Source organism: Somniosus microcephalus, chromosome 17 (genome assembly GCF_052327205.1).
Source record: "Somniosus microcephalus isolate GS21.2 chromosome 17, FLI_Smic_1.0, whole genome shotgun sequence".
In the NCBI taxonomy this organism is placed as follows: Eukaryota; Metazoa; Chordata; class Chondrichthyes; order Squaliformes; family Somniosidae; genus Somniosus; species Somniosus microcephalus.
Genome location: NC_141003.1, coordinates 40,075,854 through 40,091,775, shown reverse-complemented (window position 1 = coordinate 40,091,775; position 15,922 = coordinate 40,075,854). Strand labels below are relative to the sequence as shown.

General features: G+C 44.4%; 1 protein-coding gene across 2 annotated transcripts in view; it reads left to right on the top strand.

The window, feature by feature from the left end:
• cog5 (component of oligomeric golgi complex 5) overlaps positions 1 to 11,449 on the top strand; it is a 168,679-nt gene extending 157,230 nt beyond the window's left edge. For both annotated transcript variants that reach the window (XM_086010231.1, XM_086010229.1), the window contains exons 20-22: positions 7,309 to 7,435; positions 9,078 to 9,157; positions 10,352 to 11,449. In XM_086010231.1, coding sequence (XP_085866357.1) covers positions 7,309 to 7,435; positions 9,078 to 9,157; positions 10,352 to 10,466 — 322 coding nt within the window. In that variant the 3' untranslated portion in view covers positions 10,467 to 11,449. The remainder of the gene's footprint in view (positions 1 to 7,308; positions 7,436 to 9,077; positions 9,158 to 10,351) is intronic.
• Positions 11,450 to 15,922: the final 4,473 nt, after the last annotated feature.

Genomic DNA, 15,922 nt, shown 5'->3' with positions numbered 1-15,922 from the left:
GTGATGGAATGATTAGCAATTAGCCAGGGTTTGGCACAGAATATTATCCATAAGATGTCATAGTCACAAGTGAGCTTCTAGCATTTTTTGATAATTATGTACTTCATGAATCTGATGTATGTGCATGAGCTTACATTGTTGCAAGACAATTATTTCTTGAATAAACTATAGAAGATATGAGTCTCTTCAAACAAATGTAATGCTTCAGTTTTTTTTCTGGTTAACAGAATTAAACAATACTGTATGCAATATCAAGTAATTTTCTTGGGTAGTAAATATGCATTTGATTGTGCCAACCTGAAATTCTGGAAAAGAATAATGTAGAGAGGATTTTCTATATAGTGCAGTTAACCATATTATGTGCACTTTAACAACTGCAGATGGCTATACATTGCAAAAATGATACTTTATGCTGCAGAGCATTCAGAGCAGCTAGCAGATTATTAGAAGCTAAAATTAAATTAAATTTAATAAAATCACGAATTTAATATTACAGAATCCCATCAAAACGTTTTCCCTGCATAGGCCTTCTCTCATCTCTTGATCTGGCAAACGCGCAGCCTATTTGTGCATATAGCAAGGCCTCGCAGCAAAGAGATAACGACCAGATAATCTGGTTTTTAGTGATGTTTGTTATGGGGTAAAGATTGGCCAGGAGAGTGGGGAGAGCGCTGCTGCTCTTCGAAATAGTGCCATGGGATCTTTTGCATCCACCTGAGAGGGCAGACGGGGCTTCAGTTTAGTGACTCCTTTGGAAGATGGTACCTCCAACACTGCAGCAATCCTTCAGTACTGCATTGAAGTGTCAGCCTAGGTTATGTGCTCAGGTCTCTGGAGTGGGACTTGTACCCACAACCTCTGGACTCGGAGGCAAGAGTGCTACCACTGCTGACAGCTAATGATGTATAATCATGTAATTACCTGAGAAAATGGTCTTGGGGATCTAGGAGGGAAGAATAAACAAACAAATGAAAGTACTTCCAACTTGAGCAAGTAACTCCTCCACTGTGCGAAGTACAATAAAACATTGTACAGTATAATGTGAGTAAGAGGTTATGGGGAGAGAGTTACTTACATCTTAAGTTTTTTTTAAACTGGTGGGATAGTATTAAAACTCTGACTTTTTTTTCACTAAGTAAGGTGTATAATATTTGCATCTTGTGTCGGTCATGTGATCATAGAATGGTAACAGCACAGGAGGAGGCTATTCGGCCTGTGCCGGCTCTCTGCAAGAGCACTTCAGCTAGTCCCACTCCGCTGCTCTTTCCCTGTAGCCCTGCAGATTTTTTTCCTTCAGGTACTTATCCAATTCCCTTTTGAAAGCCACAATTGAATCTGCCTCCACCACCCTTTCAGGTAGTGCATTCCAGATCCTAATCACTCACTGCGTAAAAAAGGCATGTCACCCCTGGTTCTTTTGCCAATCACCTTAAATCTATCTATCTACTCTGTCTAGACCCCTCATGATTTTGAACACCTCTATCAAATCTCCTCTCAAACTTCTCTGCTCTAAAGAGAACAACCCCAGCTTCTCTAGTCTATCCATGTAACTGAAGTCTCTCATCCCTGGAATCATTCTAGTAAATCTTTTCTGCCCCCCCCGCTCTAAGGCCTTCACATCCATCCTAATGTGCGGTGCCCAGAATTGGCCACAATACTCCAGCTGAGACCGAACCATTGTTTTATAAAGGTTCATCATAACTTCCTTGCTTTTGTACTCTGTTTATGAAGCCCAGGATCCCGTATGCTTTTTTAACTGCTTTCTCAACCTGCTCTGCCACCTTCAACGATTTGTGCACATATAGCCCCAGGTCTCTCTGTTCATGCACCCCCTTTAGGATTGTACCCTTTAGTTTATATTGCCTCTCCTCGTTCTTCCTACCAAAATGTATCACTTTGCACTTTTCTGCATTAAATTTCATCTGCCACGTGTCCGCCCATTTCACCAGCCTGTCTGTCTTTAAGTCTATCACTATCCTCCTCACTGTTCGCTATACTTCCAAGTTTTATGTCATTTGCAAATTTTGAAATTGTGCCCTGTACACCCAAGTCGAAGTCATTAATATATATCAAGAAAAGCAGTGGTCCTAGTACCGACCCCTGAGGAACACCACGGTGTACCTTCCTCCAGTCTGGAAAAACAACCGTTCACCACTACTCTCTGTTTCCTGTCACTTAGCCAATTTTGTATTCATGCTGCCACTGTCCCTTTTATTCCATGGACTTCAACTTTGCTGGCAAGCCTATTATGTGGCACTTTATCAAATGCCTTTTGGAAGTCCATATACACCACATCAACCGCATTGCCCTCATCAACCCTCTCTGTTACCTCATCAAAAAACTCAATCAAGTTAGTTGAACACGATTTGCCTTAAACTGAACCGTGCTGCCTTTCCTTAATTAATCCACACTTGCCCAAGTGACTGTTAACTTTGTCCCTGATTATCGTTTCTAAAAGATTCCACACTACCGAGGTTAAACTGACTGGCCTGTAGTTGCTGGGTTTATCCTTGCACCCTTTTTTGAACAAGGTTGTAACATTTGCAATTCTCTAGTCCTCTGGCACCACCCCCGTATCTAAGGAGGATTGCAAGATTACGGCCAGTACCTCCACGATTTCCTCCTTAACTTCCCTCAGCATCCTAGGATGCATCCCATCCGGTCATGGTGACTTATCAACTTTAAGTACAGACAGCCTTTCTAGTACCTTCTCTTTTTCAATTTTTATCTCATCCAGTATCTCCACTCCCTCCTCTTTCACTGACTTTGGCAGCATCTTCTTCCTTGGTGAAGACAGATGCAAAGTACTCATTTATTACCTCAGCCATGCCCTCTGCCACCCCACCTCCTTTCTTTCTTTCCCCATCTTTCCTGAACACCTTATATCCAGGAATATTTATAACCCAATCCTGCCCTTTTTTGAGCCAGGTTTCAGTTATTGCCACGACATCATATTCCCATGTGGCTATTTGCACCTGCAGCTAACCAACCATATTTACCATTGTGATGAAATATGCCATTCATCACTCATCGGTATTCTCTGCCTGTGACTGTGGTTTGGTTTCAGTTTCATTTCCCTTACCTCAGTTCCGTTTCCTCACCATTGTGTGTAGGGCTCCGCCCATACCTGGCCCCTATGTAAGCAGGCTCAGTGTGCCTCACATCCAGTACTGCAGACCTCTGGATGGAAGATACCTCTCCACTGTGTGTTACCTTCTAAGTTAACATTGAGTCTCGGATTTATTGAGGCACATCAACCATGCTTCGTGCCTTTACACACATGCACTGTAAACCTATTTTAGACCACCTTGTATTCTCTTAGTCTGATCCCACCTAATCCCACCTATTTCTTACTCCAGTGCTATCTTTTTTTTATTCATTGATGGGATGTGGGCGTCGCTGGCTGGCTAGGCCTGCATTTAGTGCCCATCCCTAATTGCCCTTGAGAAGATGGTGGTGAGCCGCCTTCTTGAACCGCTGCAGTCCATATGGTGTAGGTACACCCACAATGCTGTTAGGAAGGGAGTTCCAGGATTTTGGCCCAGCGACAGTGAAGGAACAGCGATACAGGTCCAAGTCAGGATGGTGTGTGACTTGGAGGGGAACTTGTAGGTGGTGATGTTCCCATGCGTCTGCTGCCCTTGTCCTTCTAATTGGTAGAGGTCACGGGTTTGGAAGGTGCTGTTGAAGGAGCTTTGGCGAGTTGCTGCAGTGCATCTTGTAGATGGTACACACTGCAGCCACAGTGCGCCGGTGGTGGAGGGAGTGAATGTTGAAGGTGGATGGAGTGCCAATCAAGCGGGCTGCTTTATCCTGAATGGTGTCGAGCTTCTCGAGTGTTGTTGGAGCTGCACTCATCCAGGCAAGTGGAGAGTATTCCATCACACTCCTGACTTGTGCCTTGTAGATGGTGGAAAGGCTTTGGGGAGTCAGGAGGTGAGACACTCGCCGCAGAATTCCCAGCCTCTGGCCTGCTCTTGTAGCCACACTATTTATATGGCTGGTCCAGTTCAGTTTCTGATCAATGGTAACCCCCAGGATATTGATAGTGGGGATTCAGCGATGGTAATGCCATTGAATGTCATGGGGAGATGGTTAGAGTCTCGCTTGTTGGAGATGGTCATTGCTTGGCACTTGTGTGGTGCGAATGTTTCTTGCCACTTGTCAGCCCAAGTCTGAATGTTGTCCAGGTCTTGCTGCATATGGACACGGACTGCGTCAGTATCTGACGAGTCTCGAATGGTACTGAACAGTGTGCAATCATCAGCGAACATCCCCACTTCTGACCTTATGATGGAGGGAAGGTCATTGATGAAACAGCTGAAGATGGTTGGGCCTAGGACACTGCCCTGAGGAACTCCTGCAGTGATGTCACGTGATTGAGATGAATGACCTCCAACAACCACAGCCAACTTCCTTTGTGCTAGGTATGATTCCAACCAATGGAGAGTTTTCCCCTTGATTCCCATTGACTTCAGTTTTGCTAGGGCTCCTTGATGCCACACTCGATCAAATGCTGCCTTGATGTCAAGGGCAGTCACTCTCACCTCGCCTCTTGAGTTCAGCTCTTTTGTCCATGTTTGGACCAAGGCTGTAATGAGGTCAGGAGCTGAATGGCCCTGGCGGAACCCAAACTGGGCGTCAGTTAGCAGGTTATTGCTGAGTAAGTGCCGCTTGATAGCACTGTCGACGACACCTTCCATCACTTTGCTGATGATTGAGAGTAGACTGATGGGACGGTAATTGGCCGGGTCGGATTTGCCCTGCTTTTTATACTTGGCATACTTGGGCAATTTTCCACATTGCCGGGTAGTTGCCAGTGTTGTAGCTGTACTGGAACAGCTTGGCTAGGGGCGCAGCTAGTTCTGGAGCACAAGTCTTCAGTACTATTGCCGGAATGTTGTCAGGGCCCATAGCCTTTGCAGTATCCAGTGTCTTCAGCCGTTTCTTGACATCACGTGGAGTGAATTGAATGGGCTGAAGACTGGCATCTGTGATGCTGGGGGCCTCAGGAGGAGGCCGAGATGGATCATCCACTCGGCACTTCTGGCTGAAGATAGTTGCAAATGCTTCAGCCTTGTCTTTTGCACTCAGTGCTGGGCTCCACCATCATTGAGGATGGGGATATTTTTGGAGCCTCCTCTTCCTGTTAACTTGTCCACCACCACTCACGACTGGATGTGGCAGGACTGCAGAGTTTTGATTTGATCCGATGGTTGTGCGATCGCTTAGCTCTGTCTATTGCATGTTGCTTCCGTTGTTTGGCATGCAAGTAGTCCTGTGTTGTAGCCTCACCAGGTTGACACCTCATTTTTCGGTATGCCTGGTGCTGTTCCTGGCATGCTCTCCTGCACTCTTCGTTAAACCAGGGTTGATCTCCCGGCTTGATGGTAATGGTAGAGTGAGGGATATGCCGGGCCATGAGGTTACATACAATTCTGCTGCTGCTGATGGCCCACAGCGCCTCATGGATGCCCAGTTTTGAGTTGCCAGATCTGTTCGAAATCTGTCCCATTTAGCACGGTGGTAGTGCCACACAACACGGTGGAGGGTATCCTCAACATGAAGACGGGACTTCGTCTCCACAAGGACTGTGCGGTGGTCACTTCCACCAATGCTGTCATGGACAGATGCATCTGCAACAGGTAGATTGGTGAGGACGAGATCAAGTAGGTTTTTCCCTCTTGTTGGTTCCCTCACCACCTATCGCAGACCCAGTCTGGCAGCTATGTCCTTTAGGACTCGGTCAGTTGTGGTGCTACCGAGCCACTCTTGGTGATGGACATTGAAGTACCCTGCCCAGAGGACATTTTGTGCCCTTGCTACTCTGTGCTTCTTCCAATTGGTGTTCAACATGAAGGAGTACTGATTCATCAGCTGAGGGAGGGCGGTAGGTGGTAATTAGCAGGAGGTTTCCTTGCCCATGTTTGACTTGATGCCATGAGACCTCATGGGGTCCTGAGTCAATGTCGAGGACTCTCAGGGCTACTCCCTCCCGACTGTATACCACGGTGCCACCACCTCTGGTGGGTCTGTCCTGCCGGTGGGACAGGACATACCCAGGGATGGTGATGGTGGTGTCTGGGACATTGGTTGGAAGGTATGATTCGGTAATTATGACTATGTCAGGCTGTTGCTTGACTAGTCTGTGGGACAGCTCTCCCAATTTTGGCACAAGCCCCCAGATGTTGGTAAGGAGGACTTTGCAGGGTCGACAGGGCTGGGTTTGCCGTTGTCGTTTCCGGTGCCGAGGTCGATGCCGGGTGGTCCGTCCGGTTTTATTCTTACTGTTTTTCGTAGCGGTTGTTTACAACTGAGTGGCTTGCAAGGCCATTTCAGAGGGCATTAAGAGTCAACCACATTGCTGTGGGTCTGGAGTCACATGTAGGCCAGACCAGGTAAAGACGGCAGATTTCCTTCCCTAAAGGACATTAGTGAACCAGATGGGTTTTTTGCAACAATCGACAATGGTATCATGGTTGCCATTACTGAGACTAACATTTAATTCCAGAATTGAATTGAATTGAATTGAATTAAAATTCCACCAGCTGCCATGGTGGGATTTGAACCCATATCCTCGGAGCATTTGACTGAGCCTCTGGCTTACTAGTCTCGTGACATAACCACTACGCCACCGCCTCCCCTTTGTGCACCTTGTTTCACCTTTCTAATGCTACATCCTGGTGCCCATCCTCCTGCCAAATTAGTTTAAACCCTCCCGAACAGCACTAACACCCCCCCCTCTCCCCGAGGACATTGGTTCCGGCTCTGTTGAGGTGCAACCCGTCCGGCCTGTAAAGATCCCACCTCCCCCAGAACCGGTCCCAATGTCCCAGGAATATGGAGCCCTCCCTCCTGCAGCATCTCTCCAGCCACGCATTCATCTGCTCTATCCTCCTATTTCTATACTTGCTCGTGGCACTGAGAGTAATCTGGAGATTACTACCTTTTGAGGTCCTGCTTTTTAATCTCTTTCCTAGCTCCCTAAAATCTGCCTGCAGGACCTCGCCCCTCTTTCCTCTTTCTACCTATGTTGCTGGTACCGATATGGACCATGACCTCTGGCTGTTCACACCCCCCTCCCCGCTTCCCCCCCTCAATGTTTTGATATATTACTTCAGTATTATAGCAATGAGCAAACTACTGTCGTATGAAGAATATCACAGGAACACAAATATCAGAAACCATGGTTCAGGTCCCAGACTACCTGTAAACAACATGGGAATTCTGGTAATTTAATCCTCTCCAAACTCATCCAGTGCAATTTCTTTTTACTCATTTTGTTGAAATCTGTTTTGTGCTTCACAGACCATTACTCTTCCAGACAAGTGAGCATATTGCTAATAGCCCAGCTGCAGGGGATATTATTCCATACAACACCATTCTTCATTTCCTATTTACCAGAGCACCGCCTGACCTCAAGTCACCACACCAGGTATTCAAGAAACTGATTAACTGCTTTCAGTTTTTTCCTTTCTGGGTAACCAACCTAATTGTCAGAACAAAACTACAGCAATAGTGACATTTCTGTTTGTGTCTGTTGATGCATTTAAATTCTAATTCAGATTTGGTCTTTTCATTATATGTTGAAGCTGCTTTTTTACGTCGCTGTTAAGTTCATGGTGTAAAATGCTTTATTATCTAAGTATCCTTCCATACCACCAGAGTTAATCCCAGTTTGATTGATTTTGGGAAAACCCTGTTCTTATCACTAACATCACTATTATGAAATTGTAGATACTTCATGAAGAAGATAGAGATCACCTGCCTTGTAGGTTTTTTCTATTCTTCAAACAATATGAATTCTTGACACACTACAGTCCCAACCAAACATCACTCAAGTCATGAAGGGATCCTGATTTTTGAGTTGGGGCATTTGGTGCATCATTTTCAGTTTAGCTTCACATAAAAACAAGCTGGCCTTGCGGCACAGATCCCGGGGCTTTATACGGCACTGCCTGTCATTTCCCCCCCCTCCCCCCCCCCCCCCCCCCCTCCAAGAACAAATCAAGCTCAGCTTAACTCCTATGGTTATGTAGAGGAACCATATACTTCAAAGAATGAAGACTGTACAAAGTAAATAATCCATCATTGCTGCATATTGAAAATAAATCTCTATGGAAAGGCTGTGTAATGATCTTATTCTAAAAATCCCTATTTTATTTTCATTATTTGACTTCGTTTTTGTATAACTGAATGCATCCCACTATTAAATCGTTTTCAGTTGATTGAACGTTGATGACTTTTGAAAAAAACTTTAGAAACTGAAGCTGAACATTTTCTCACTGCTGGAAAAATGCCCAATGAATGGATGGAGCAGCACTAGATGGTGGGAGCGTTAGGGTAGCAGCGCCGGATGGTGGGAGCGTTAGGGTAGCAGCGCTAGAGGGTGGGAGCGTTAGGGTAGCAGCACTAAGAGGGTGGGAGCGTTAGGGTAGCAGCACTAGAGGGTGGGAGCGTTAGGGTAGCGGCACTAGATGGTGGGAGCGTTAGGGTAGCGGCGCTGGAGGGTGGGAGCGTTAGGGTAGCGGCGCTAGATGGTGGGAGCGTTAGGGTAGCGGCGCTAGATGGTGGGAGCGTTAGGGTAGCGGCGCTAGAGGGTGGGAGCGTTAGGGTAGCGGCGCAAGAGGGTGGGCGCGTTAGTGTAGCGGCGCTAGATGGTGGGAGCGTTAGGGTAGCGGCGCTGGAGGGTGGGAGCGTTAGGGTAGCAGCACTAGATGGTGGGAGCGTTAGGGTAGCGGCGCTAGATGGTGGGAGCGTTAGGGTAGCGGCACCAGATGGTGGGAGCGTTAGGGTAGCAGCGCTAGATGGTGGGAGCGTTAGGGTAGCGGCGCTAGATGGTGGGAGCGTTAGGGTAGCGGCACCAGATGGTGGGAGCGTTAGGGTAGCAGCGCTAGATGGTGGGAGCGTTAGGCTCGGGTACATGTCTTCTCTCCAGTTTCAATTGATCTAGGAAACTGCATGAAAAGATCAGGACTAATCAAGAGTCCAAAACTGTGTGAATATATTTCACTGGGTATTTCTTTAATATTGTAGTATTATAGTTCCATAATTAACAGCTGTGAAATTAATTACAGAGGGCAGAGTGGTCTGTAGCTCGGTATTCTCAGTGGCTTGATGACCATCCATCAGAAAAGGATCGACTAATTCTCATCAGGTAATACCATTTCTGGAGTTACTGTTTGAGTATATTTGAATGTTATTAGAATAAATCAGTCACTTACATTAGATAGAGATCTGATATTTTTAATTCTCAATCTGAGTTTAGATACTGTTAAGGAAGTTAAAGACTTGATATGCCGGATCAGGCTTGATTTTGCTGTAAAATACATCAACCTGCACAAGTGGAAGACTGCTAAAGCATGCTGGAGCTCCACTCTGGTGCCTGGAAGTGGTGGGACACAGGCTCATTCGTGCCCTTGCAATCTCACAACTGCCTTGTGATGAGTTTCTCTATGGAAGTCAGGCAGTTTCCACGATGGCTGAAAAATTTAAATGAGTGTCATCGTCCTGCTACTCTTGCACTCCTCTTAGCAGCTAGTTCAACATCAGCATTCTTAGAGTCTGGAAACACTTGGCTATAAGAAGTGTAAGTCCTAATGAAACCACAAGATAGAAGGAAAAATTAGAGTAACATACCCTTTTATAAAAAAAGGTATTGCAGCTACAGGTATCTCTATTGCAGCTTTACCTATAGGGAATTTTTTTGGGGAACATGAAAAAGCCCATACAAGCTAGTCCTTTTCACAATACCCCTCAATGCTTTCTCTGATAAATGTATTAAATTGCTTCTTAAATCAATTTAAACTCTTTCCTTCAGTGCCTTCTTTGTTAACTCCTTGCACAACTCTTATCACCCTTTGGATGAAAAAGTTCAGTTCAATTTCCCTTACTACACCTAACTTCATAATTTGTAACGTATGGACTCCCTCCTCACTATTTGAACCCTTCACAATAGTTAACAATTTGCTTTCAGTCATCAGTTTTGTCAATTGTTATGCTACTATCTCATAGCATAATTTCAAGGATACTATGTTCTGAGTCAAAATCATGCCTGTTGTATCTTGGAGGGACCCATTGTCCCTACCTACCTCATTTTCCTGTCGAGGAAAGTAGGAAAATCTGTTTGCCCTTCCACATATCCATCATATCACAGCCAAGCTGCCACTCCTAACTAAGATCAGCTACCTCCGCATAGATTGGTCATCAGACATGTGACATGGTCTGTGGGGCTCAGTTACATGATTTTATTAGATTTGAATTAAGTTTTTATAGGTTGTGATTGAGTTTAAGCATATTATATTAATATTAAAATCCTAAAATGCAAATCAAAGTTCTGTGTTTTTTTTAGGGGTGCTCTTGAAGCTTATGTTCAATCAGTACGAGCAAGAGAAGGAAAAGAATTTGCTCCAGTATATCCAATAATGCTGCATCTGCTCCAAAAAGCCATGGCCAATGTACAATGAAAGCTTTTCTGAAACAAAGGATGTTTTCGTACAGATGAATTTCTGCCTGCATATTTTGGATCACTGTTAAAAGTTTTAATTAATACACAATTGTGAATAGGTTGGTTTGAATTTGGGTAATTTTAAAGTGGGAGTTTCTAAGTATTTATTACCTTTAAAAAAAAAAATCAAAGTTACAAAGAACTATGATTTAACTTCATTAGCCAATTTGCATACAAGGTCCCACTAACAGCAATGAGATTAATTATGTTTTAGTGGTGCTAATTGAGGGATAAATGTTGACCAGGATACTGGAGAAACCCCAGCTCTTCTTTGCATAGTGCATGAATCTTTTATGGGGCCTCAATTTAACATCTCATCCACTGTCTTAATACAGGTACTTGGGTGATCTTGTAATTTGAATTATGTACATCAAATCTGCTCCCTTAAATTGTTGGGCTCAGTAACTTCTCCAGCTCACTTCCCCTATGATATATCAGCACTCACTGTTTGATTTGAAACATTGTTGGGTAAATGATAGGTGAAGCAAATAAACCTGTCACATTTCATTTCAAGTAAGGATTACTCCTTAATTTAGTAAACATGAAGGTTTTGTGTTGGAGTAAATGTTCATTAATTTTAGTTTGATTGCCATTGGTAGTGTTGACCTTTATTGGTGGAGGTATCAGCCTTAAAGGGAAAATTGGCATAACAGGTTTCACCTGTCAAAGAAAATCTTAATTGGTCTGGACAAATACTCAAAATGGTTTCTGAAATATTTGTATCTGCAAAATAACTTGTTTAATAAACAATAACTGAAGCTGAAACTGCTTAGTAGGTTCCTGTGTAAAGATGTCAGTAGCCATATGAAGCTCATTTACAATGTAAATTAAGGATTACAAAACTCAAATATAATTGTTTTAAAACACTAGCCAATTCTAGATTCAACTTACAACATTGTATTTTGTGTGTATACAATTATTAAAGAATTTTACTCATTTCCACACACTGTCATAATGATGTTGCACATCTTGCACCACACCAATGAATGCAGGCATTTTAGGTCAGGGTTAATCTTTTTAGACATTTAGTGCTGGGCAGGAAATGCCTGCTCAGGATGCTTTAGTTGCATTGTTACAAAGCTGATTTCCTACAAGGATTTAACACATTAGTAATAAACTAAAAGATTCAGCCTAGTGTTGCCCAGTATAGAGTAGGCACTCTTTTCCCACTCCTTCCATCCCCCCAGTACAGCACACCCTACTTGCCAAACTCAAGAGCCAAGGCTTTGGAAATCCTAAGGACATGTGGGGTATCACTGGAATTTAATCAGCAACTTATGTGGGAGGATTTATGTCAGGAAGTTCATCTTCACATCAACACATGAAAGGACCTCCAGGTAGGGTAGAGGAAGGAAAAAACCTCAGAATTGCTTAATTAACAGTCAGATGCTCATTACAGGAAAGGGGGGGTTGCTGTATGGGCCAAATGATCTTTCCTGCAGCTGTGTCCATTATATCTTGACGTGTATATTTATCTCTCGAGTGTTGACATTTGCTTGTAATAGCCACTCATTGATGTATCTGCGTTAATAACTGTTTGCATGAAAATTACTTTGAACTGTTATCTTTACACTTCTACCTTCGCGCAAACCCATCAAAGACGCAAGTTTGTGCATTCCACCTCAGAAACCGTGAAGCCAAACGCCAGTTGAAAGTAACCTGGTGTGGAGCAACACTGACTCATTGCGAGCACCCTATCCACTTAGGAGTCACCCTTGACCGATGCCTCACCTTCAAGAACCACATCGAGAAGACAAAGGCAAAAGTGAGCGCACGAAACAACATTCTGAATAAGCTCACTAACACAAGATGGGGAGCAAGCCCGAAAACATTGCGAACCAGGGCACTTGCTCTTTGCTATTCCACTGCTGAATACGCCTGCCCTGCATGGGAAAGGTCTACTCATGCCAAGAAGATGGATGCCGTTCTGAATGCAAGCTGCTTAAAACCAACACCAACAGCCTATATATATCCTGGCTGGTATCGCTCCCCCTGATATAAGAACGGTAGCCAGCAAGAACGAGCGACTCCGTCAAACATCAGATGAGAGGCACCCTCTGCATTGTCATACACCTACACCCAGCTGCCTAAAGTCAAGGAAGAGCTTCATGAACAGTGTTGTTCCATTACAATCAACCTCATCTGAAGCCCGCATCGCCTTGTGGAAAGACCAGCTCGCCAGTCTTGAACAACCCCCAGCGATGGAAATTTTATCTGATGAAAGCTTTCCCCCAGGAGCTAATTGTAACTGGGCAATCTGGAAGTGCCTTAACAGACTTAGGACCGGTGTAGGTTGCTCAAAGGTGTCACTAAGCAAATGGGGATATTCAACCAGCCCGACAACTTGTGAATGTGGAACTGAGGCACAGACTATGCAACATCTCCTGCAATGCCCATCGTTAGAGGAACCCTGCACTGTTGCAGATCTTGCCGAATCCAACAACAAGGCGCAAAAATGTGTCCAGTTCTGGCTGGGCTATGTATAGACTGTCCATGGACACTAGAAGAAGACGACTTCTAGCTCTAATCCTAAATTTAATGTCCTTTGTTACTGATTCACTAATGGAAACAAATATTTCGCTATTTACCCTCAAACCTTTCAAAACCCCATTGAATTTCTCTACTCCAGTGAATACAGCCTTCATTTTTATTAAGCCTCTCGTAACTATATCTTCACTTCCAAGGTATCATCCTGCTAAATCTACGTTGCGCCTTTTTCATGGTTCCAATATCCTTTCTATAATGAGGTGCCGAAAACGGTACATAGTACTACAGCCTAACTAATTTCCTGTAGATTAAGAACATAAGAAATAGGAGCAGGAGTAGGCCATTTGGCCCCTCTAGACTGCTCCACCATTCAATAAGATCATGGCTGATCTTTTACCTCATCTCCACTTTCCTGCACTAATCCCATATCCCTTGATCCCCTTAATATTCAAAAATCTATCGATCTCTGTCTTGCATATATATACTCAACGACTAAGCATTGCTGGATCTGGTGCTTGGGGCATGAGGTGGGCCAGGTCGACCAAGTGTATGTGGGAGAACATATGATACGATGATCACTCGTACCCAAAAGATTTAGATTAGCAATGGAGTGTAGCAAGGAACCATCTGGAGTGGAACTTCCAATTTGGAATAGGGCTAACTTCAATGAAATGCAAAAGGATCTAGCCAGGGTAAAATGGAACCAAAGATTGACAGGGAAATTGTAACGGAACAATGGGTGATCTTTAAGGAGGAGCTGTTCCAAGTACAGGCTAGGTACATTCCAACAAGAGGGAAGGGTAAGGCAACCAAGGGCTCCTTGGATAACGAGGGAGATAGAGAAGATGATGAAACAAAAAAAAGGTGCATGATGAATGTCAGGTGAATTCTTCAAGGGAGAACCAGACCAAATACAATAAGTTGGAGAGGGGAAGTGAAGATGAAAATTAGATTGGCAAAGAGAATATGGGTAGAATGGCAGTTAACATAAAAGGTAACCCAAAAATCTTCTACCAGCATGTAAACAGTAAGCGGGTAGCAAGAGGCAGGGGCCTATTAGAGACAAAGGTGATATATGCTTAGAGGTGCAGGGCAAGACTAGAATACTCGAGTATTTTGTCAGTGTTTACTAAGGAGGTGGATGCTGACAAAATATCAGTAGAAGTGGAAAAGCTAGAAGCAATGGAAGGGGTGAAAATTGATAAGACAGGATGTACTGGAAAGGCTGGGTATGCTTAGAATGAACAAGTCGCCTTGTCCAGATGGCTTGCATCCCAGGTTGCTAAGGGAATTTGGGGAGGAGACAGCAGAAGGGCTCGTAATAATTTTCCAATCTTCCTGAGATGTGGGGGAGGTGCCCGAGGATCGGAAAGTGGCAAATGTGACACCATTGTTCAAGAAAGGGTGTAAGGACAATCCTAGTGACTACAGGCCGGTCAGTTTAACGTCCGTGGTGGGTAAAGTTTGAGAGACAATAATCAAGGAAAAAATTAACGGGCACTTGGAGAGGTTTAAGCTAATTAAGGAGACCCATTGAATTTTTTGATGAAGGGAATGCAATGGATGTTGTCTACATGAATTTTAGGACGGTGTTTGACAAAGTACCACATCATAGGCTGGTTAACAAAATTGCGGCTCATGGAATAGGTGGGTCAGTGTCATATTGGATAAGGAATTAAGGACAGAAAACAGCGAGTTGTGGTAAATGGCTGTTTTTCAGACTGGAGGATGGTAGACAGTGGTGTTCCCCAAGGGTCAATGCTGGGGCCACTGCTTTTTTTGATATATATAAATTACCTGGATATTGGAATATAAAGTAGAATTTCTAAATTACACCAAACTTGGGGGTGTGGCAGTGAGGATGATACCAATCGACTGCAACAGGACATAGAAAGGCTAGCAGAATGGGCAGACAAGTGGCAGATGGAATTTAATAGAGAAGTGTGAGGTGATACATTTTGGCAGAAGGAACAGGGAGAGGCAATATACACTTAATGGCATCGTTTTAAAGAGTGTGCAGGGACAGAGGGACCTGGGAGTTAATGTGCATAGGTCCCTGAAGGTGGCAGGACATATTGAGAGAGTGGTTAACAAAGCATATGGGATCTTGGGCTTCATAAATAGAGGTAGAGAAGTTATGCTGAACCTTTGTAAAGAGCTGGCTACGCCACAACTGGAGCATTGCATCCAGTTCTGGTCACCACACTTTAGGAAGAATGTAAAGGCCCTTGAGAGGGTGCAGATTTACCAGAATGGTTCCAGGGATGGGGAAAGACAGGTTGGAGAAGCTGGATTTGTTTTCATTAGAGCAAAGGAGGTTGATGGGTGATTTGATAGAGTTGTACAAGATTATGACAGGTTTAGATAGGCTAGACGGGGAAAACCTGTTCCCACTAGTTGATGGTACAAGGACTAGGGGACACAGATTTAAGGTTTTGGGCAAGAGATACAGGGGGTACGTGAGGAAAAACTTTTTTACACAGCAAGTGCTGAGGACCTGGAACTCGCTGCCGACGGAAGTGGTGGAAGCAGAGACACTCAATGTTTTCAAGGGAAGACTGGATAGGCACTTGTGGGAAATAAACTTGCAGGGCTACAGGGATAGAGCGGGGAATGGGACTGACTGGATTGCTCCACAGAGAGCCGGCACGGACTCAATGGACCAAATGGCCTCCTCCTGTGCCATGAGCCTCCGCAGCGCTCTGGGGCAGAGAATTCAAAAGATTCACCACCCTCGAGTGAAGAAATTTCTCCTCATCTCAGTCCTAAATGGTCAACCCCTTATTCTGAGACTGTGACCCGCGGTTCTAGACTCCCCAGGCAGGGGAAACATCCTCCCTGCATCTACCGTCAAGCCCTGTAAGAATTTTGTGTGTTTCAGTGAGATCACCTCTCATTCTTCTAAACTCTAGAGAATATAGACCTAGT